The sequence below is a fragment of the Gambusia affinis genome, linkage group LG19, assembly GCF_019740435.1.
Source record: "Gambusia affinis linkage group LG19, SWU_Gaff_1.0, whole genome shotgun sequence".
NCBI lineage: Eukaryota > Metazoa > Chordata > Actinopteri > Cyprinodontiformes > Poeciliidae > Gambusia > Gambusia affinis.
In genome coordinates this window covers 10901558-10922107 of record NC_057886.1, presented here as the reverse complement: position 1 = coordinate 10922107, position 20550 = coordinate 10901558, and the positions used below count along the sequence as shown (strand labels likewise).

The window sequence follows — 20550 nt, the reverse complement described above, 5'->3', positions numbered from 1 at the left end:
CATCAATATGACAGGGGTACAACCCGTTGGATTCCACACATTGAGCTACAGTGACCCCTAGTGGCTTTTATTCTTACGCTACTGCCGTACTATTAAATTCTACCAGTGCATTTTGTTTCGCAAGTAATTTCACACGTGTAATGTGTCTTGTCATACACTTCATGTATTTTTTTTCCTTTTGTGTACTTTGTAGCCTCCAAACCTATGCAAGATGGGTGGGGAGGAGGAGGTGATGAGCTCAGCCTTTCAGGGGGTCAGTGGGACTCTGAGGAGGGAGACATGTGGAACAGCACAGCCTCCCAGGAGAGCAACTCTTCCTGTAACTCCTGGGGCAATGCATCCAAAAAAGGCCCACAGAAAGTACGAAGCTTTTATTACAAAGATGTTTTTATGTAATAATGTTTCTCTCGAAGTGACGTATTTTATTCTTTTAACATCTAGCAAACATCCTCTCTAAATCTGTTTTTATGCGCTTTTGTAATATCACAATTACACAGCGTTCATATGCTAATACGTTTCTGTTCATGTATTTCCTCAGGTAAAGATCCCAGGGAAACAGGAAGATGCCTGGATCATGAAACAGCTCATCAAACAGCTCACAGACATGGGCTTCCCTGTGAGTTCAGTCATTTAGGTTCACTTTCTAAAGCTGTCAGAAAGTGTAACGTTTTCTCTCTCCCAGCATTTCTTGAGTGGCTGAAATTTATTCAACAGTACATGAAATAAGCCTGAAAAATGTGAATACAGTGGCCTTACATTTTGAGGCATTATAACTATTAAATTAGTGTATTTTATTTGGGATTTTAGATGATGGATCAATGAAAAGTAATCCATAATTTTGAAATGAAAGAAAAAAAACACATGGTCTTTTTCAAGTAAGAATCTGGAAATTGTGGCATGCATTTGTATTCCGCTCCACTTCTTCTTATGCTTCTAAATAAAAACCAGGACAACTAAATGCTTTAAGAAACCTGCGAGTGAGCTGAAGTATGTGTGTAATTTAATCTCTGCCAAAGTAGTGGCAAAGATCCATACCTCAAATGGGAGAATCTCTTGAGAGGACAGCTATTAGTCATGTACCGCTAAAACGTTTCATTATAGAAACACTGCCTGAAGACAAAATCATTGCTGAAAGAAAGCCATAAGAAGTCCTGTTTACAGTTTTCTGAGACACAGTAAACTTATAGAAGATGCTCTGATCGAACGAGACCAAAGTAAATAGAAAACTAACTATGGAACATGGCAATGGCAGCATCATGCAGTGGAGATGCTTTTCATTGAGTTTGAGAGGGAGGTTCACCTTCACCAGGAATGAGCCTAAACATGCAGCTGGATTTACAGTAGAGATTTTTACCAACCACCACTTCAAACACGTTCTTCTTTGTGTATCACTGCAAGTACCATCACTATGTTGCAAATGTATATTTTATAGTCCATGTTGGACTTAGAAGTCTGCTTTGGTGAAAGGCATCTACTTTTACCTTTTCACATAGTCTTTCTTTTGTATTTCCTCTCTGAGCGTAAAGGTGCTTAATTCTGTGGACAAATACAGTTCACAATCCCATCAGCCACACCTGCATGGTGGTGGATTAATAGGAAAGTTTCCTTTACTTCTTATCTATATGTTTCTTATGAATTAAAAGACATGTTACTGTTGTTGTGGTGCTTGTAAAATATCGTATTTAATGATGTGATGTTTGGTGTGGAAAGCTTGAGCTTTACTGGTTTAGATTAAACCAGTTTAATACATACAGAAACTACGTATAGTTTCTGTATGTATTATTTTTTTTGCCACAACATAATTATGCCCTTTCTGTTGGTCTGTCGCTTACAATTCGAATCAATTACATTGAAGTTTGTGGTTGTAGCAAAAAATTTAAACCAGTGTGGATAAATTTGCAACGTACTGCAAGGGTGACACGACCGCTCATTTGTCGGATGTTTTTTTGCGCAAACAAGCGCAGCTTAGTGCCGCGTCGGCGTGTGCTTCATTTCAGTGCTTACGACATTGAAGTGGTTCATGTGGTTGTGTCGCAGCTGCAGCACTGATGGTTTGTGTTTTTTATTTCCAGAGGGATCCAGCAGAGGAGGCTTTGAAGAGCAACAATATGAACTTGGATCAGGCCATGAGTGCCCTGCTGGAGAAGAAGACAGAGCTTGACAAGCGTGGGATCGGGACTGGCGGCCACGACTACAACAACGGGCTCATCAACAAGCCCATGAGTTGCCCTCGGCCTCCACTTCTCTCCAAAGACCCCTCAACAGACCCTCGCCTGCCCTTCATTGATAAGGTGATTGACATTAATATATGTGTAAATCCGAAGGTAACTCGAGTGGAAATGATTGTGGAAAGAAATTAGGGATCATGCTGACAGGCTGTGTTGGTTTTTCCAGCAGATGCAGAGTGGAATGTTTGGTGGTGGTGGAGCAGCACAAACCCGGGCCATGCAGCAGCCGCAGCCGCCTCCTCAGCCACCAGTGCCGCCTCTCAGCTCCTCTCAGCCTAGTCTACGTGCGCAAGTGCCTCAGTTTCTCTCCCCTCAGGTATGTTTACACTTAGGAAAAAATATTTACTCCTATATGTAGCCTCTCTTTACATGTGCTGTAGAGTATGAAAGTTTTTCAAGGAAAATATTCAAAGTTGGCACTGGTGCCTTTTTAGCATTATCAAATCCCAACGTGGCAGTTTAATTGAGTCTTGTATGTCTATTGTGCCGCCACAGGTTCAAGCACAGCTCTTACAGTTTGCAGCAAAAAACATTGGTCTGAATCCTGCACTTTTAACCTCACCAATAAACCCTCAACATATGACCCTTCTGAATCAACTTTACCAGCTGCAACTGGTGAGACCTTCAGCTTAATCTGTTTTTATTAGATATATCAGAGTGTTATCCAGTCATTCTTGAAGACTTCCCTTCGAGCTGTTCTTTGTTCTTATGAGGGTAAATATTTCAAATCTTTAGAGAGTTTAACCATCTTGTCACCTTCTCCACAGGCATATCAGCGTTTACAAATTCAACAGCAAATGTTGCAGGCACAGCGCAATGTTTCTGGCCCCATTCGACAACAAGAGCAGCAAGTGAGATTTCCTCTAAGCTTCTATTTCTTTCTTCCACTTCTAATCACAGAAAAAAATCAGCGTGCGGGAGGAAATGTTGCACTATTCTTGTGTTAGTTGTAACTGTTGTTTCTGTTGCATCCTAATCCCAGGTTGCACGTACAATCAATAACATGCAGCAGCAGATCCAACAACACCAGCGTCAGCTGGCCCAGGCTCTGCTGATGAAACAGCAGCAACAGCAGCAGCCGTCCCACTCTGGCCTGCATCCTGGGGCCAAATCCTCCCTGGATTCATATCCGGGTCACCCCCAGACTCCAGTCCTACCTGACCTGCAGACCAAAGAGCCGCAGTCAACTCCCAACACGTACAGCCCCTACGCTCTCTGTAAGTGTTTGAATGTGATTTTAAGAGAATTTGTGCTTTTACTGCATCTCTCATGTGATCTTCTTGTGCCTCCAGCTGGACTGAATCCAAACATGAATCCAAACTGTATTGATGTGGGAAGCCTTCCTATGAAGGACCCACCGCTACCGCAGTCCCGGCTGTCACAGTGGACACACCCAAACTCCATTGAAAGCCTTTCTGGAAACTCATCTCCTCTCGAGCCCAACCTGGGAAAACATGGTGAGAGGAGAACGGGGAGCTGGTCAGGGTGGGAAAGTTTTTATCAACAAACTCAAAGATGTGTATTTGTTGTCATGTTAGTTTCGGGGTGCCATGTGGTGCAGAGGTCAGAGGTCAACGCAATCCCAAGTTCGACTCCTGTCCTCTGTTCCTTTGCCGCATGTCTTTCCCCCTCTGCCACCGTCCTGGCAGATTACTATAAAATAAAGGCCACTAAAACCAAAAATTAAAAAAAAAAGACAGAAAGACAGTGATAACTCTGCAAAATGGGTGTAAGAAAATGGATGGATGGATGGGTAAAACATGTTTTGACCTTGGTGTTAATTTGGTGAGAGTATTTGGAATACCAACAGTGACATCTGCTGGTGTTAATTTAATATAATTATCAAATTAAGCACAATTTATGTAGATAATATATTTTTTATTTTAAATCACTAAGAGTTGCCCAGAGGAAGAAAATCAAAAGGCCAGGAAAAGGGCAAAAATAATTAGGTTTTTTTTTATCCATTTACAATGAGAAAACAAAAATCTTCAAAATATAACAAAGGAACGAACATTAAATGTATTTATTTGTATGTTTTAGGAGTCCAGCTGATATTTTCCAAATTGGGTAAATTCAAATCTCCATTATAATTCAAGCACAAGTTATTTTAGTTGGTAGAAAGTATATAAATTGTCCAAAAAAAAAAATTGTCCTTCTCTCTAAAGTAAGAGAAGGACAAATTACAGTTCTACAGCATAAATCAAGTTATAAGTCTGCAATTCAATTCTGGTATTTTTAAGCTAATATTTCAAATATTGTTCAGATAAAATCTATTTTTGATTTTTTGAAAACATAGGTTATTGTTTACCTCGGAAGGAACAATCCCAAAACGTTTCAGTTTCTTATATTTCATTCTCTAAATTTCTCACATGGCACCTTTATGCATTTCTCAGGTGCCAACCTGGGCCCACCTGGAAAGCCTCCTCAGTTAGACGACTCCTACAACCCCTACAACCTGATATCAAGGTCAGAGTCTCCGACCAGCCCCTTGGTTCCTCCAGAGAGCTGGGGTCAGGGCAAGAACAGCAGCGACAAGATGGCCAATGGGACAAATATCAACTGGCCTCCAGGTTGGTGACAGCTTGTGGATAACAGTGCCGTTTTATAGTCCACGTCAGTTTGGAAGCTTCTTGTTTAATAAACATGAAAAGTAGTTACAAAAGTTTCTTTTTGTGCTCATTTTTTTTTTGCTGTATGTGTTGCATTGCTTCAGAGTTTTGTCCTGGTGTACCCTGGAAGGGTCTGCAGAACATCGACCCTGAGACCGACCCCAACGTGACCCCAGGCAGCGTCCCCAGCGGACCTACGATCAACACCAACATCCAAGATGTCAACCGTTACCTGCTCCGGGACAGAAGTGGAGGTAAGACCAAAGGTCAGGGTGGTTCTTGAAGTTTAAATAATAAAAAAAACAAGTCTTTGCTAAAGCTTGAAAAATGTTTTTGTCCTAATCCGAGGGCACCCTTTTGAATGTTTTCTGCAACCTTTTTAATAGGCGTTAATACGTGTTGAGGAGAAACCAAAAACTTTACATTCAGCGGCTTCTTTCAGAAATCCTGCTTCTTCTCTTTTGTGTTCTTCATTTTCCTACTTTTAACTTCTGCTATATCCATTGTCACTTGCAAGTTGATGCTTCTCTGATCACCATTTTTAGTGTGTTTTTTTATTTATTTATTTATTTATTTTTCTCTATACCATTTTCTCTCTTTGCTACTTTTTCTTTGTGTTTGTCTTTCTGTTTGTGTTGCTGACATCGGCTTAGGCTCCTCTCCCACCTCATCTCAGAGCGAGGCTCTGCCTCCGTCCACCGATTGGCCAGTCAGTGCCTACAGTAGCTCGTTCAGTCTTTCTTCCCCGGAGATGGACGATGCAGGTACATGGCCTATCCACAACCCCCTTTCCTTTTACGTTGCAGTGACTGAATCCCTGCAGGCAGGCATCATTCTCTCCTCTAATATGCCTTGCAGCAGTATTCAGAGATATTTACAAAAGTGGCTTTCATAAAGCCACTTTTGAAAACCTTTAACACAGAAGGATTTTGGCTTTTATGACAAAGTCTGTGTGACAAAAAAGTAACACTGTGCATAAGCCTAAACACACCATCCCTGCCTGGAAGCACGGTGGTGGCAACATCATGCAATGTAAGCTAGTTGATCAGAAACTAAATAATGAGAAATGCAGCACAATCCTGGAAGAAAACTCATCAAATTCTGCAAAATATTGGAGAAACCTTTACCTTTCAATCCAGGCATTGTTGTGCCCATGTTGTGCCCTATTTACAAAAAAAAACAACATCATTGATGTCACCACTACTTGTCAAACATGGCTTCCTCTATCTACAGCAAATTTCTTGTAGTTTTAATCTGAACTAGTATATTACGTGAAACACGTGAAGCAGAGCGGAGTTTAGACTGTATCAGTATTTAATCATGAACGTATTGAAAGTTTTTGTTGTTCCTTTGTTTTTTTCTTTTTTCATTACCTTAATTCTTCCCTTCTTTATGTTCATCCTTACTTCCTTTCCTTCCTTTGTTATCTTGCATTATTCCCATCTTTCCTCCTTTTCTTTTTGTGTCCTTCCTTGTCTCCTACCTCCCTCTCTGCCTTATGTCCTTCCTTGTAGCCTTCTTTCTTGTCTTTACTTTCCTTGTTATTTATTTGTTTCCTTCCTGGGTAACCAATGTCTCCTTTCTTACCTGCTACCATCTGACTTTCCTTCTGTCTGTTCATCCTTCCTTTCTTTTTTTCCCCTCCCCACCAGGGGATCTTTTTGTGGGCTCTAGTGTCCCTTATATGAAAGTAGGCTGACAGGAAATGGGGAAGGAGATGGGGGAAGACATGCGGTAAATGTGGCCGGGTCCGGGAATCGAACCCGCGACGTCCGTGTCGAGGACTCAAGGCCTCCAGACGTGGGTTGCGCTGTCCCCTACGTCACCACACCACACCCCTTCCTTTCTTTCTTGTGCAAATCCTACTTTCACTTGGTACAGTTAATGGATTTTCCATTGTTCTAAACTTGCCAAATGTGGAAGTAAACTTAAAAATGCACTTTACTATTTTTTATTTTTTATTTTAAAATGACATGAAGTATGTTTGGAAAGATCAGCTAGGGAAAAAAATTTGATTTTAAAAATCTCAGTATTACAGCAAGAATTTGATTTTTCACACTTTGAGTCCTGAATTTTTCTCCCAAACCTGTTTTAAATAAAATACTTTCTGTTATCTTTTTCCATATTTTTACACCAAACATTTTATGTGTTTTCACAATGTGTGATAGAAAATGACAACAAGAAAAGATTAACATTAACGTTTCAGAACAACATACCAGTATTCTCCTCATACTATTTCTTATGGGCTACCTGGTAGTACTGGAAGCTATATTTACTCAGAGGTTGGAGTTTACTTTGGACACTTTTAAAGAACGTGACCGTAGCATCCCTCCTTGGGGAGTATTTCTCTTTCAGCCACTTGGTGTTGTAAGCCAACCACCTCCTTCCTCTTCTCCATCCATCCAGGCAAACTGTCAGAAATGAAATCAACCTGGTCTCCAGGTACCATCTCTCACAGCCAGGGGTCTCTGTCCCACGAGCTTTGGAAAGTCCCCCAGGGTCCGCGGAGCAGCACCACGGCTCCTTCCCGCCCCCCACCCGGCCTCACGAACACGAAGCCCTCCTCCACCTGGGGCGGAAGCTCTCTGGGTCTGGCCCAAGGATGGAGCAGCTCTTACACCACAGGTAGCGCTTTACTGACATGTGTTTGGTTCTACTACTCTGCAAAAACACAAAATCTTACGAGTATAGTTTTGTTTCGAGTGCAAATATTGTTGTACACTTGAAATGAGAGAAAACTAAATTACAACTAACTTTGAGCAAGATACAGGGGTTTGCTTTAAAACAATAATTGCTTAATATTGGTTTAAAAAGGTACTAGTTAAGGAATATTAAGCAATTATTTACTTAAAACAAGCTCATATTTGTTGCTTAAAAGTTACTTGTAAGTTAATTTTTGTCTTATTTCAAATGTCCCAAGATATTTCACCAGATCTCACCATTTTATTTATTTTTCCTAAATAAAACAAATATCTATAAACTAAACAAAAAATACTGGGTGATACTTTGTGATTTGCAGTATAGGACTGGTTTAGAGGTTGGTGGTAATAATATATTTAAAAAAACAAGAGAAACAGACATCAAAGTGTTATTCTGTTCCAAAATGTGGAATCTCTCTTGGTTAAATCCTGGAGGTGTACTTATGTTTTTGTGAAGTCATGAAGTGCTCAAAGAGTAAGAGATACTTTTATGTGGCTTCCATCACATTGTTGAGCGTTCAGAGCGGGTGAGTCTAATTTTGAAAATATGAGGATGACTTGTTGTGGTTGAACTTGTCAACTGACGTTTTAGTGACTTTTTATCGACTCCACCCATCCAATTTTAGACTTTTTGGTTTCACAGCAGCCTGAAAAGTATGAAGCTGTGTTTAAACAGACATCTGATTTCTGCTGCTCTCCCTCTCATCGCAGCAGGTACCACATGGAGTACGGACAGCTCCACCAGGACCAGCAGCTGGCTGGTTCTGAGGAACCTAACGCCACAGGTAACCGTTTCCTCCCAGGGTTTCTCCCTTCTCATAATGTAGGAATTGACTCCTCAACCGAGCATACCTTTCTTTTTTCCCTTTTTTCCCCCGTAGATTGACGGTTCCACTCTGCGTACGCTGTGCATGCAGCACGGCCCCCTCATCACATTCCACCTCAACCTGACACAGGGAAACGCTGTGGTTCGCTACAGCTCCAAGGACGAAGCCGCCAAAGCTCAGAAGTCTCTGCACATGTACGTCGCCGACGCTTTAGAGCTTTGCGAGGAGCTCGCCCTAAACAGTTTAACACTTGAATCATCTGTGTCTCCATCCAGGTGTGTGCTGGGGAACACCACCATTCTAGCAGAGTTCGCCGGGGAAGAGGAGGTGAACCGCTTCTTTGCACAGGGCCAGTCGCTCGGTGGGACGACCAGCTGGCAGGCCACTCCGGGAACCAATCAGACCAGGATGGGCGGCTCCGGATCCGGAGTTGCTCATCCCATTGGTCACTCACCCCACTGGAACAACAACAACAACAGCGGCGGCGGTGGCGGCGGCAGCAGCAGCGGGCTCGGAGCAGGCGGAACTAAAACAGGCGGGGAGTTGCTCTGGGGAGGCGTTCAGCAGTATTCCAGCTTGTGGGGACCCCCGAGCGGCGAGGAGGGACGAGTCATGGGGAGCCCCACGCCAATCAATACGCTGCTGCCTGGCGACCTGCTGAGTGGAGAGTCCATGTAGAAGGAAAAACTGACAAAAGAGGAGCAAAAACCTTGCAAATCAGTGTGGAGATAATCAAGTGTGGATGTGAAGACGAGGAGGAGAGACGAGAGGAGGACAAGGCTTCATATTCGCTGCTTGGCTTTGTCCGCCTTCTCTGCTCTTTTTTTTTTTTTTTTTTTTTTTTGCGTGTGTTAAACGGCATTTCAGTCGCAGTTATTTTTGCGTGGGTTTCGGATCCCAGCGTTTCATTTATCAAAGAACAAAGAAAAAAAAACATTTTACAGAAACAAGCGGAGAAGTCGCTGTTTTAAACAAACTGGAGTCAAACTGACATGGCGACAAGCTGCCATCTTTATTCTGGTGGGATCCCTCACTGCCTTTTCAGGCAATCATAATGCACCTCAGAGATCCATGGAGAAAGGCATCATTCCCAAAGTTCTAATAAAACCCTTCAATCGGTGGGTGTCGCACAGTCAGCCGGTCCAGACCCAACATTTGTTTCTGTCAGCACTAATATTAGCCTTAAACTATTTCCTGCCCTGCTATCCACGCTCACTCTTTACTCGGTAAAGAAGCTTATGGAGAACTTGCACACCCTTATTTCTGAGCCAGTGAAACCTGAGTGGAAAGTACATGCTGCTGCAGCTCACGACGTCAGTGCATTTGAGGGTTTTTTTTCTCCACAGTCGGATCAAGTCCCCCCCAACAAACACATCACTCAAAGGGAATGATGCAACTTTGTTCGCCTTGCTCAAGCCATTTATTTTCGTAGTATTTTTTTATGATTTGTTTTCTTGAACCATTGCAAACAAAGCTTAGAACATGATGTTATTCAAATGTGTCTGTCAACCGTATCTGGTGGGTGGCTGTACATATGATGAGATGAACCACTGCTAATACAAAGGAACTGTAAAAAGACAAACACGATGATGCACCTCAGCCTTTCTATGGGCTCTTTTATTTTTATTATTTTTCATTTTTTTGCAGTTTGGTCTCAGACTGTCTCCGTGACATTTTGGGAGAAATTTAAAAGAAGACCTCAAATTGTTCCTTCCCCCCTCCGCCATGCTCCCACTCCACCTGCAAAACCCACCATTTCAAGCGACGTGCAATATAAGCCACAGACTCTACCGTCCAAGCACCCTACGACTGAGAGCAGACCGTAAGGAAAGAGTGAACTGCGAACACTTTATCTGCCCTCAGAAAGAGAGGAAAAAACTGCCACTACTACCCTTTATCTCCCCTTAGAGAGAGTGTGAACTCAGGAGAGTAGCAAGCTGGTCTTCAACCATTTTCTGTCCAAGACACAAGGACTTCGATACAAAGCACTTCTTCAACCAGCCACCTCTCCATAAGACTTGTGTGTGTGTGATTTTATGTGGGTGTGTGTGTGTGTGTGTTTGTTTGGGAAGAAGGCAACAAACCAAATTCAGAGGAGCTTGTTTTCTTTTCCCCTCACCCAGAAGACAAGATCACTTTTTTTGTCCACATTTGCTTCAGTTTTAAGGAAAAAAAACAAAAGAGGCAAAGACTTGTGAATAGGTGGTCTGTTATAGCACTTAACGAGAGCGCCGCTGCTCCTTATACTCTCAACGCCAACGAACAGAAGAAAGGTGAAGCAACACTGGCAAATAAAAACTGCAAAAAGACTTCAAAGCAATCTGCTCAGTGGCTTCTCTGTGTACTTATTTTTTAACTTGACATGGATGTGAACTTTGTATTTCCTTCTTAAGTCAGTGGGACCAGAGGATGTCAAACACGGTAGCAAAGTGAAGGGAAATGCAAAGAAAACTCAAAGCGCTCATCCTCACCTTCTTCTTCTTTTTTTTTATTATATCAAAGTAAACATCACTGTTAACATTGCAACTTTGAGAACTTTTCACGCCTTGGTGTCTGGGATCGCTCAGCTGGATCCGGCAGGGAGGATTTGCCGTCTCGTCCTTGTTTCTGTGTTTTTCTTCTTGGAGGCCCAGCCAACCGGTGTGATAGTGTGGCCACTGAGTGCCTGCCTGCTGCAGAGAGCAGAGCTGCAGCAGCCCTCACCTTTCCCTCCCCGTCGCCACCTCCTTCGCCTGCCCTCCTCCCTGCTGGTCCCTCCTCTCCCTCCTCCACCTTCGCGCCGGGAGGAGCTCGGAAATTATTCTACTACTGCTACTACGTCAGAGCATGTCCTCAGCAAGCACCACTTCCACTGTCTGTCTTTCTCCTGCAAACATCACTTTAGTCAAAGATCAAAGTTATTTGAGTGTTTTGGGGTTTATCTGATGGTTTATACTTAACTGAATTGCCATGACGCATTTATTTTATTGCTGACGTTGTTGATGACAGTTTCTGATACGCGTGGGTCAGGAGATTCTCAACCTTGGAGAAACATACTACGGTTTCACAGTATCAAGGTACTACCAAAAGCTCTCGTAACAAAAATGTGTGACAGACTCCAGATGCTCTTATTTAAACCAGAAAGGCATTAATTAGACCTACTGCTGCTTAAACAAAATGACATTTTAGTCATAATTAGAATTTAGGGCTACACAATGTTAAGAAAACAGTAGATTTAGACTTTTACTGTTGAATGTTGGGATCAATTGGAATTGACTTGTGTTTTCCCATCATTGTCCCTGAGTTTGATCATCTCTGTCAATAAGATACCTGTCTGTATATATTGGCATACAGCGTGTGGTCGCATTACATTTAACTCACCAAATAATGCATTCAGCCTGTCCTTTACGATTGCAGTTTTGTATCGTATTATGGTTCCAAACGCAATTTGAAATGTTGTGCAGCTCTGTTGTATTTTCAACAATATGAATTCCTTTTGATTCCAACGTAGACCTCAGAAAATATTTACCAACTGAATTCAGTTGTAAACTGTCTTGTTATGCAGAATATTGAACCACTTTGTCATTCTACTTCAAGTGTAACAAGTCGATATTAGTCTGGCTATCTGATCTGGTAGCTAGCTTAAAGCTAGCTGCCTGACGGTTACTCTTAGCTTGTACTTTAGCAGCAATAATGTACTTTTATTAATGATGAACGTTTCTGTGTTCATACTATGCTAAGCCAGAGAAATGCAGCCTTGTAGGGACGTTAATGCGCTGGTTTGTATACTATTAGGAAAACTTTAAAAATGGAGTGAGGGATTTCTCACTAGGATATCAATTCTTTTTGATATCCTTGTACCTTTGTGGGAAAAACAATGGTGGACTCTTTGTTAAGGACAATTATTGCCCCGCTTTGGATAGGAGTATTATTGTCACTGCCGATGCACGACACTATTTTCACTATTGAGCGAACTGGGTTGTATGAATTAAGCCTTAATAAGACTGATGGGTGGCTCTCCTTTAGTTTCCATACTTGGTCTGTCTGTAATTTCTGCAACCAGACATATTTCCTAACAGCCAAACTTTTCTCTTGTCTCAGCATTGGGAAGATAGAGTAGACAACTTGCATTCAGCTGGTGGCAGTGTGCAGCAACAAGCAGGAGAGGGGCAACGCTGTTAATCAACGCTCCATGCAGAAAACACTGGTCACTCCTGTGCTTCCTCTAGCATGTTATTAAGATTACTTTTTACACTCCGATTGTACCTTGATACTGGAAACCAGTCCATGCCTAGCTTCTGATTGTTTATGATGATCATTTCTTTTCTTTCAAATACTGGTCTTTATGCAGTGTTCAGCATCCCTCCTGTCCCTTCCTGCCGCCTCCCGAGCAGAACCGGCCCGCAGTCCCACCGGTACGCCTCAGCAGGCGGCTAAAAGCGTAACCGGACCTGCGCGCGGACGGCCTTGTTCTGCCGTGGACGGGCTTCACTCACGTTGAACTCTGGGAGCGCTCTGTCACACTTAGAGCCACCTCGACTGACAGCAAGCCTTCCATTTCTATGCAAACGACAAAAGGAGGTGTTTGTCCGCAGCCATCCTCTACATCTGCCAGTCTCCACTTCTCCTCTCACAACTTGTACTACCAGGCAGCTTCTCCTGAAACCTCACTGGGTTCAACATGTAGGGGACACTGAAAGAGAGTCAGTCCCACTTCTCTTTAGATTGACACTAAACAACCTGCTGGAGACATTATGTGTTGGCCGTCGCTGCTGCAGGCTGGTGCCAACAGGATCGCTGGTATCTACTTCCAATTTCTCACATTGTCATTTATGTTAGATTAAAGGAGTCATTGCTGATGGGGCGTACCCCTCCGGCCGCTGGAGAAGCAGAAGGGCAGGACAGATGATGCTGGTCTTTGAGGAACAGTGGACTGGAATATATATTTTTTTAATTTTTTTTTTATTAAATTTTTTTTTTTAGTGGCTGCAGTAGGAGTAGGAGGTGGGAAGGGGGTCCGAGGGAGGTCCCTGTATGTGTCTGTGCACTGTTTATGGGTCACATCGGGTACATCTCTTTAAAAACCAAAAACATTTTTTTTTTTTTCCTTTTTATCATCAAGATTTTCACAAAAACTAGAAATTACAAAAAAAGAAGAAGAAGAAAAAAAGCTGCGCACTCAGAAGCTGAGACGCACCTCAAGTTTGGTACCAAGTCTTAAAAAAAAAAAAAAAACTTTGGGGATTTGCCCTCTTCCAGAGTCGCCTTGGACATGTGTCGTTCAACAAAAAAAAAAAAAAAAAAAAAGAAGAAGAAAAAAAAACAATCACTTTTTGCCTGTGCTGTTTGTTCGTGAGATTGTTCCTGAAAACCTGCATTAATGAACTCCACACTGGACTTTAATCATGGAGCTGGTGTTGAAGTTGAGGGGTGGGGGAAGGTGGGTCAGGGGGTCGACTCTCAGATGTGGATTTCTCGGCGCAGCACCAGCACTGAGAGCCTCTCTCCCACATCCTCATCTGCACTCTTATCTACCTGTAAAGTGTCGGAAATCGGATGCTCTCCCTACTTTTTACATGTTTTTTTTTTATTATTATTATTATTAATAATTTTGAAGGCAACTGGAGCTCGAGTAAAACCTGCTTCATAATCACAGATCAGACATGAGTCTGAGAAGGGACCCAAGAAATCAAAGGACTGGGTTGAATATGCACATGCTAGCTCATACACAGTATACAACCAAGAGTACATAATAGATGTGTGTGGCTAGACTTGACCTGTTTTCCCACTTTTACTCCCTTTGCTTCATCCCTTCCCATTTGTTTCCCAGATGACGAGATCATAAACATATCAAGAGTAATACAGAATAATGAGAACAAATACTTGAATCAAAGAAGAAGCGCCAATAATGTAATGTGAACACTTTTTTTGTAGTTTTTTTTTTATTATTATTATTATTCGTCTGATTCATACACTTCAGAGATTTTGACAGCGTCTGTTCAGAGTTACTAAAATTTGAAATGTCTGAAAACAAAGATTGATTATTAAGGCAAATTTTACATCTTATCAGAGTGTTTGCACAAGGCTACTTGTACTGTATGAATGAATGAATGTCTGTCAGGTGTAAAAACACGTACAGGTGCATTTTGGTACACTGGAAGGACATCAAAACTAAATTGAACACGGATTTATTGTGCGGTGATCATTTTTATTTGTTTATTTCTGGCAATTTTGATGATTGTTTTTAAGTGCACACTTTGACTAGGCCCTTTCAAGGTCCTCCCAAGATTATTGTCTTCAACACAAATCCACCCAGCGTTGTTCGCTTAAAGTCCCAAAGCCTTAGAAATATCTTTGTATCCCTTTCCAGACTGTTAGTTTGAGGTCTTTTTAGCCTATGTTACTCTCTCAGAAAGGTACTGGTTAAGTAAATTTGAACTCAGCTTTCCAAAAAGATGGTTAGTAACAGTCATTATTTGAGAGAGAGGTGATTACTTTTTCCACATGTACTCATGATCTCAAAACTGCTTTTGTATTACTTCAGCTTACCTTTGTCACTTTGAAAGTTGAGTGGAAGGAAAAAGTACAAAATCAATAGGGAGAATTCCCTGTTACTCATAATGATCAAAATTAACAGAAATAAGCACCAAACGCATACATGATAGTTTCACTTCTTTAATTGTAAACAGAAATAAACTTTTTGATGCCATTCTGATTTATTGAGATGCACCTGTATGAGAGCTTGTTATTACTGCAGAGAACCTCCTCAGCCTTGTATTTCTTTTCATTTCAGTATACTTTTTTTTTTTTTGCTTGTCAGAAACTATATTGTAATGTTGTAACTAGCCTCTAGCGTTGCACTGAGTGTCGGCCTCGCCCCTCGCCCAGCTACATGAACAACATAATACAAGTACTGAAGGAGAGATGGGGGGACAGTTCACGTGTAAATGTTTACTCAAGGACTAAAATAATTGTCTGTATGTGTGTGTGTTTTCTTTTTGTTTTGTTTTGTTTTCTTATGTAATGTTTTATCTACCTTAGTGGCTTTCATTGTGGAATAATCCAAGAAAGTATGGATCATAATTGAGTATTGCACCATTTTTCAGACTGTAAACTTTAAAAAGAAAAAATCATATATGTAAAAAAAAAAATTACAAAAATAAAAAAAAATACAGCAAAAAAAAAAGAAAGTATTTTACAGACCTGTGGCCATAGATTGGAGGTAGAGGGACTTTAACTCTCCCGAATCTGAGCAAACGGAGAGTGAGGAGCGAGACATCAGACCGAGCCTTGGCTTCTAGGGCTCACCTCAGAGGTGCCTACCTTTCTGTTTTTTTATTATTATTATTTTTTTTTTTTTGTTTTAAGTCCTGTCATCTTTTTGTTTTTCTTTTCTTGCAAGGCCACTGACAGTTTACAGTTTTATTTCTTCAGCAAAACAAAGGAGGAATCAAACCACGCGAATGTTGGAAGAAGAAAGCAAAGGACAAATGCTTCCATTTTAAAAAAGAAAAAAAAAAACACTTTACACAAATGAAGATTTCCTGTGCTACTTTCAGAACTCTGGGATTGAACAGTGTTGTCTTGTTCTGTTAACCTTCTTCCTTTTGTGTTGATGTCGATTTCATGAACTTATCTGTTTGGTCTTTTTTGTGTTGATTATGTATTATGTTTTTTTTTTTCTTTGTAGAAAAAGAAAAGAAAAAAAAAAGGCTCACTATCTTGCACACACACGATTAAAGTGGATCTTGTCTCAGGAAAGCCAGGGTTCCAGAGTACCAACTCCACGCCATTTTAATGTACATTTTTATGTATGATGAGTTTAAAAAAACAAGAAGAAAAATGACAGAATTTTAAGCACTGAAAGTTATGGATTTCAGAAGAAAATACCTTTTCTTTTTTTGTTTCTAAATCCGTAGCAGTTACATAATAACCAAATAATGGACTTTTAAACAAGAATGGAGTGCTTTATAATATAAATCTATATATTAAAATTGCTTTACTTTTAAAAACAAAAGTGGTCAATGAGTTTGTTTAAAAAAAAAACAAGAAAAAAATAAGGTGAATAACATGCAAATGCTGTATGTTTGAATCTTTTTGTTTTTCTTAATGAGGTCCCGTCCTGACTGAATCAGGAACATTGTGCATTAATCTTTCTGTCTCTCTCGTTTTCCCGCTGCGGGTATTATTATTATTAATAGATTAATCAGACTTGTTTTGGAGCATTTTTGTTTCAGATCTTTTTGGAGGATGTAATGTGAAACATGAGCTGGTTGTAAAAGGATCATGAATCTATGCACAAGTGTTGGGCGGGGCAGAAGGTAAACGGAGGTCTGGGGGATTTTATGGCCCGCTTCTTCTAAGTGGCTGTTTTATTGCAGGGGTTCTGATGTGTTTTTATGTGTTTTAGTTGTTCTCTAAGGGGATGGGTGGGGTGAAGCCCACCACCTCCAGCTTCCCCCCTGGTCCCTCTTCAGATTGACCTAGCGCTACATCGCCATGCTGTGTATTCCTAAACCAATGAGCATCTCACACTTTAGCACTGTGGGATTCTAGCCTGTCACCCTCACGGGTTTTTGATCTTTGTTTCCTTTCCTCAGTTTTGTGTTATGGAGGGTGGGAGGTGGGATTAGGGCTGCTTTTTTTTTTTTCTCCTTTTTTTTAAATAAGTAAAAATGTTCTTACTGAGAGTTAATGAGAAGTCAGTGGCTTGTAATGTTTTATTTTTGTTTTCTCTGTATATCTTTCTCCTCATAGAATGTGATTGTTAAATGACATGCACCGAAACAAATGTTTTCATGAACTATGGAGCTTCTTTCAAATATTAATAAAATAGCATTTTTTTTTCTTGTCCGTTTGGCTGTCCTTGTTTTTATTGATGGTGTTGACGTCACTTCCTGTCGGTGTGTTGCCGAAGTTCACACTCTGACGGCCAGCTGTCGGGGACAGGCGTAGTAGTTGTCCTGTGGTTGTCGGATGTTTGGGTTGGCGTAAACTGGGAAGTTGACTTCCTCCGGTTGTGGAGAGGCTTCCTGGGTTATTTTGGGGCTTCCTGCGCTCTGCTGCTTCCTGCTCATTTCCTCATAGATGGGAGAATGAGGCTGTGGTGGGCGATGATGCCTTATTCTTACCTACAAAACAAATATATCTTCAGAAATTGTTTGTATATCATCAAGCTGCTTGAAAGATAAGCCACAAAAAAAGCCTGTTCTGTCCTACCATCACAAACGCAAACTTAATCGAGTCCGGTCAGATCAGACTGAGATTGAGCTTCTGAAAATCTGTTGTCTTCCACCAGAAAACAAAAAAGGAAAACTTCTCCTTACTTAGAAATTATAGAGGTTTTGCAACTGAAGTGTTATTCAAATTCTGCTTTATTTTGCTTATGATTTTTCTCAGTGTCATCAGTTGGGAAAAGTGAAGAGTAATTTCTGGAGAGAAATAAGCAAAAGGAATAAAAATCAGAATATATGAACTATTTGTTCTATCAACCAAACTTCAATCCGTAAAACAACATTTCCTGTAAAATATTGCATAATTTTGATTGCTTAGCGTTTTCTGGAAATAAAATATATTAGGATTGTACTTTTTTTTTTTTTACTTTGTGATGATTTGCGAATGTTTTATTACATTATAATCAGTCATCATTAGCTGCTCCAAATAAGCAGATGGCTTAAATGGTGATTTTCATTTTCAGCTATATCTCCCTTGAAGAGCTGCTGTAGAGATTAATGTCAGGAAAACAGATCAGAGAGAAAATCTATTTGATAAATCTGCAATTGAAAGGAATAAAATAACTACTCACACATTTCTCCATGGCCAACAAGCTCACTGTCAGCAGGAGAAGGCCTGCTGCTGCAGAGATGGTGAGGAGCAGAGGGATGTAACCATGGGAGCACCCACATGACCTCCCTGTACCAGAAACACATCATTGTTGCAATAAATCTGCCAACCTATTTAATTTAAGCTGCCGTGAGCTACACACCTTCCCCTTCCACCAGCAGGAAGTACCTCTGTGCCCCGAGGATGACCTGATCTGAGCTGTTCTTCTGTCTGTAACTCAGCTCCCACGTGTAAAGTCCCGTATCGCTCAGCTGCAGGTGAGAGATGCTAACGTTGATCCTTGGCGAGTTCAGCCCCCCGCTGAGCTGCAGACGGGCCCCGCGCTCTGGGTCCTTCCTGACCGTGCTGCTCTGGGCCACAGAGAGCAGGGTGGTCTGGCTCTGGGGGCCGCGGTGGTACAGATGGAGTCCCACCAGATGACCCCGTTCCTGCTGAGGGGTGCAGGAGAGAACCAGAGACCGGTCCTCCACCAGCCGCTGAAAGATCACCTCTGCACAGGCTGGGAGAAAAAGTAACAAGTGTCAGCCACCGGCAGAATACAAACAAATTACCGTAGGTTAGTTCATTAATTTAGATCATGGTTCCAACAGTAGCGAAGAGTCTCCACCTGTGTGTGTTTTAATCTTAGTGTAGTTCCAAGGAGCAGCAGAGGAAACCCATGTTCTGTTTAGAGAATATACAGATAGCTAGACTTTTAAAAATCTTTTTGCAATTTGCTACAAGCCGTGTAGAGGACACAGGAAACAAAGGTGCTCTGGGCAGATGATGAGATTAAAATGGACATTTTGGACCCACGCAGTTGGTAATACATGTATATAGTTGCTTGCTGCTGCATGTGACATACATAGGTAGCAGAAAACTAATACTGTACATTGAAGGGACAGAGGAGATGGTCAGGATGGAGCAAAGAGCAGGACAGTCCAACTTGCAAAAACCTTAAGATTGGGATAGAAGGTCACCTTCCAGAAGGTCAATGATTATGAAGATACGGCTGGAGTTGTAGTTTAAATCAAAGCATCTTCATGTGTTTGCCTAGTCAAATCCAGTACTGAATCAATTAGAGAATATGTGTAAATTCCTCTTTACTGATGCTTTTCCTCCAATCTGACTGAACTTGAACTACTGAGAAAAAAGATTGAATGAAAATGTTTGTGTCTTTAATGAGTAATCATGATAAGTGCTTCATTGCTGGAGTCAAAACACTTGTTTATCAAGAGGTATGTAAATAACTTTTGACATGCTCTTTTTTGTTAAAGTATAAACAAAAGCAGATGTAATCACTTTTGTACAATCTTAAGTTGTTATAATTTTAAATCAGAAACAAACTTTGTTACTAAATGAAAAACAAACAAACAAAAATTAAATGTCCCAGGGCTTGACCATTGAGCCTAACTCACATTTGTTAAAACAAAGTTTAAATAACTACTTAGTGGTTTCTGTATGGAAAGTGGAAATCACCTTACCTTCAAAAACCTGAATAAGGAGAAGAAACTGTAGATGAGTCTTCATGGTGTTAGCATTTAAAGAAAATCTGACAAATATTCTAGAGTCAGGTCATAACGTAGTCGTCCCCCACTCTGCTTTCTGCTGCAAGACGTTTGGGACCACCCTTTGGTTTTTATTGTTCCTCACCCTGAAGAACAGGAAGACAGCCTCAAAGCAAAGGCAGCTGTTAGAACACAGCGGTTGGTCTTCACAAAGCGAGGCAGCAGATGAAACGTCTGAAATGATGCACAGAAACAGGGTGGGAACCCACAGAGTTTAAGAAACTACTTCTATGGGAGAAAATACAAAAGGCATCTTTTTTCATTTCTGAACTCACAAGAGCTAATTTTATTCCAGCTGGGGAACTGTCCAGCTGTCCAGCTTGTACCTTTGATTGGCCCTGTTTGTTTTGGGGGTTTTTTTATGAAAAAATTTGTTGTATTAATCTAAGTGTGGAAAATGAAGTTCAAACGTGGTATCCAAACTGATGCATTACTGCCATCTTCTGGATCAAACCTTCAACACACTTCTGATACATATTTAAAAACAGGATTCTGAAAAAAATAAAATAAAATAAAAATTAAATTAAATAATATATGTTTATTGCTCCAGAATCTAATTAACATTATTCTGGTTTGATTTTTATGTTTTCTACATGAGAGGATTCAGTTCAAGTTTCAGTGAAAAGTTCGTATTGTATTCAGAAGTATCTTTTCTCTCCTATTGGCTCCTTGTTTTGACTGACATTGCTCTGAATGTTGTTTTTGGTCCATCTCTGAAGTTGCTGTTTTATCACTTTGATGCAAAATATACTTTTGCCTTCAGATTTGGACCTTTTTAACTTTATATCTACATTTTCTCTTTTATTTGCTTATTTTGC

General features: G+C 40.9%; 2 protein-coding genes across 14 annotated transcripts in view; one reads left to right on the top strand and one right to left on the bottom strand.

Moving 5' to 3' along the window:
- Positions 1–17195, top strand: part of LOC122822447 (trinucleotide repeat-containing gene 6C protein-like) — a 51843-nt gene extending 34648 nt beyond the window's left edge. For 5 of the 13 annotated variants that reach the window (XM_044101125.1, XM_044101117.1, XM_044101127.1 and 2 more), the window contains 15 exons: positions 194–360; positions 539–616; positions 2073–2291; positions 2395–2544; positions 2724–2843; positions 2996–3079; positions 3211–3445; positions 3521–3685; positions 4622–4798; positions 4942–5091; positions 5491–5601; positions 7244–7462; positions 8248–8321; positions 8418–8557; positions 8639–17195. In XM_044101125.1, the coding sequence (XP_043957060.1) occupies positions 194–360; positions 539–616; positions 2073–2291; positions 2395–2544; positions 2724–2843; positions 2996–3079; positions 3211–3445; positions 3521–3685; positions 4622–4798; positions 4942–5091; positions 5491–5601; positions 7244–7462; positions 8248–8321; positions 8418–8557; positions 8639–9041 (2492 nt within the window). In that variant the 3' untranslated portion in view covers positions 9042–17195. Of the gene's footprint in view, positions 1–193; positions 361–538; positions 617–2072; positions 2292–2394; positions 2545–2723; positions 2844–2995; positions 3080–3210; positions 3446–3520; positions 3686–4621; positions 4799–4941; positions 5104–5490; positions 5602–7243; positions 7463–8247; positions 8322–8417; positions 8558–8638 lie in introns of all 13 variants that reach the window. The other 8 variants (XM_044101122.1, XM_044101129.1, XR_006369149.1 and 5 more) reach the window with 7 other exon arrangements.
- On the bottom strand, positions 15339–19774 carry cd7al (cd7 antigen-like). The gene is made up of 4 exons (XM_044101130.1): positions 19649–19774; positions 18328–18684; positions 18148–18254; positions 15339–17473 (listed from the first exon to the last, which is right to left on the bottom strand). Exons 1-4 carry the CDS (start codon positions 19692–19694, stop codon positions 17261–17263), a joined length of 723 nt encoding a protein of 240 aa, XP_043957065.1. The 5' UTR covers positions 19695–19774; the 3' UTR covers positions 15339–17260.
- Between the last annotated feature and the right edge of the window lie 776 nt (positions 19775–20550).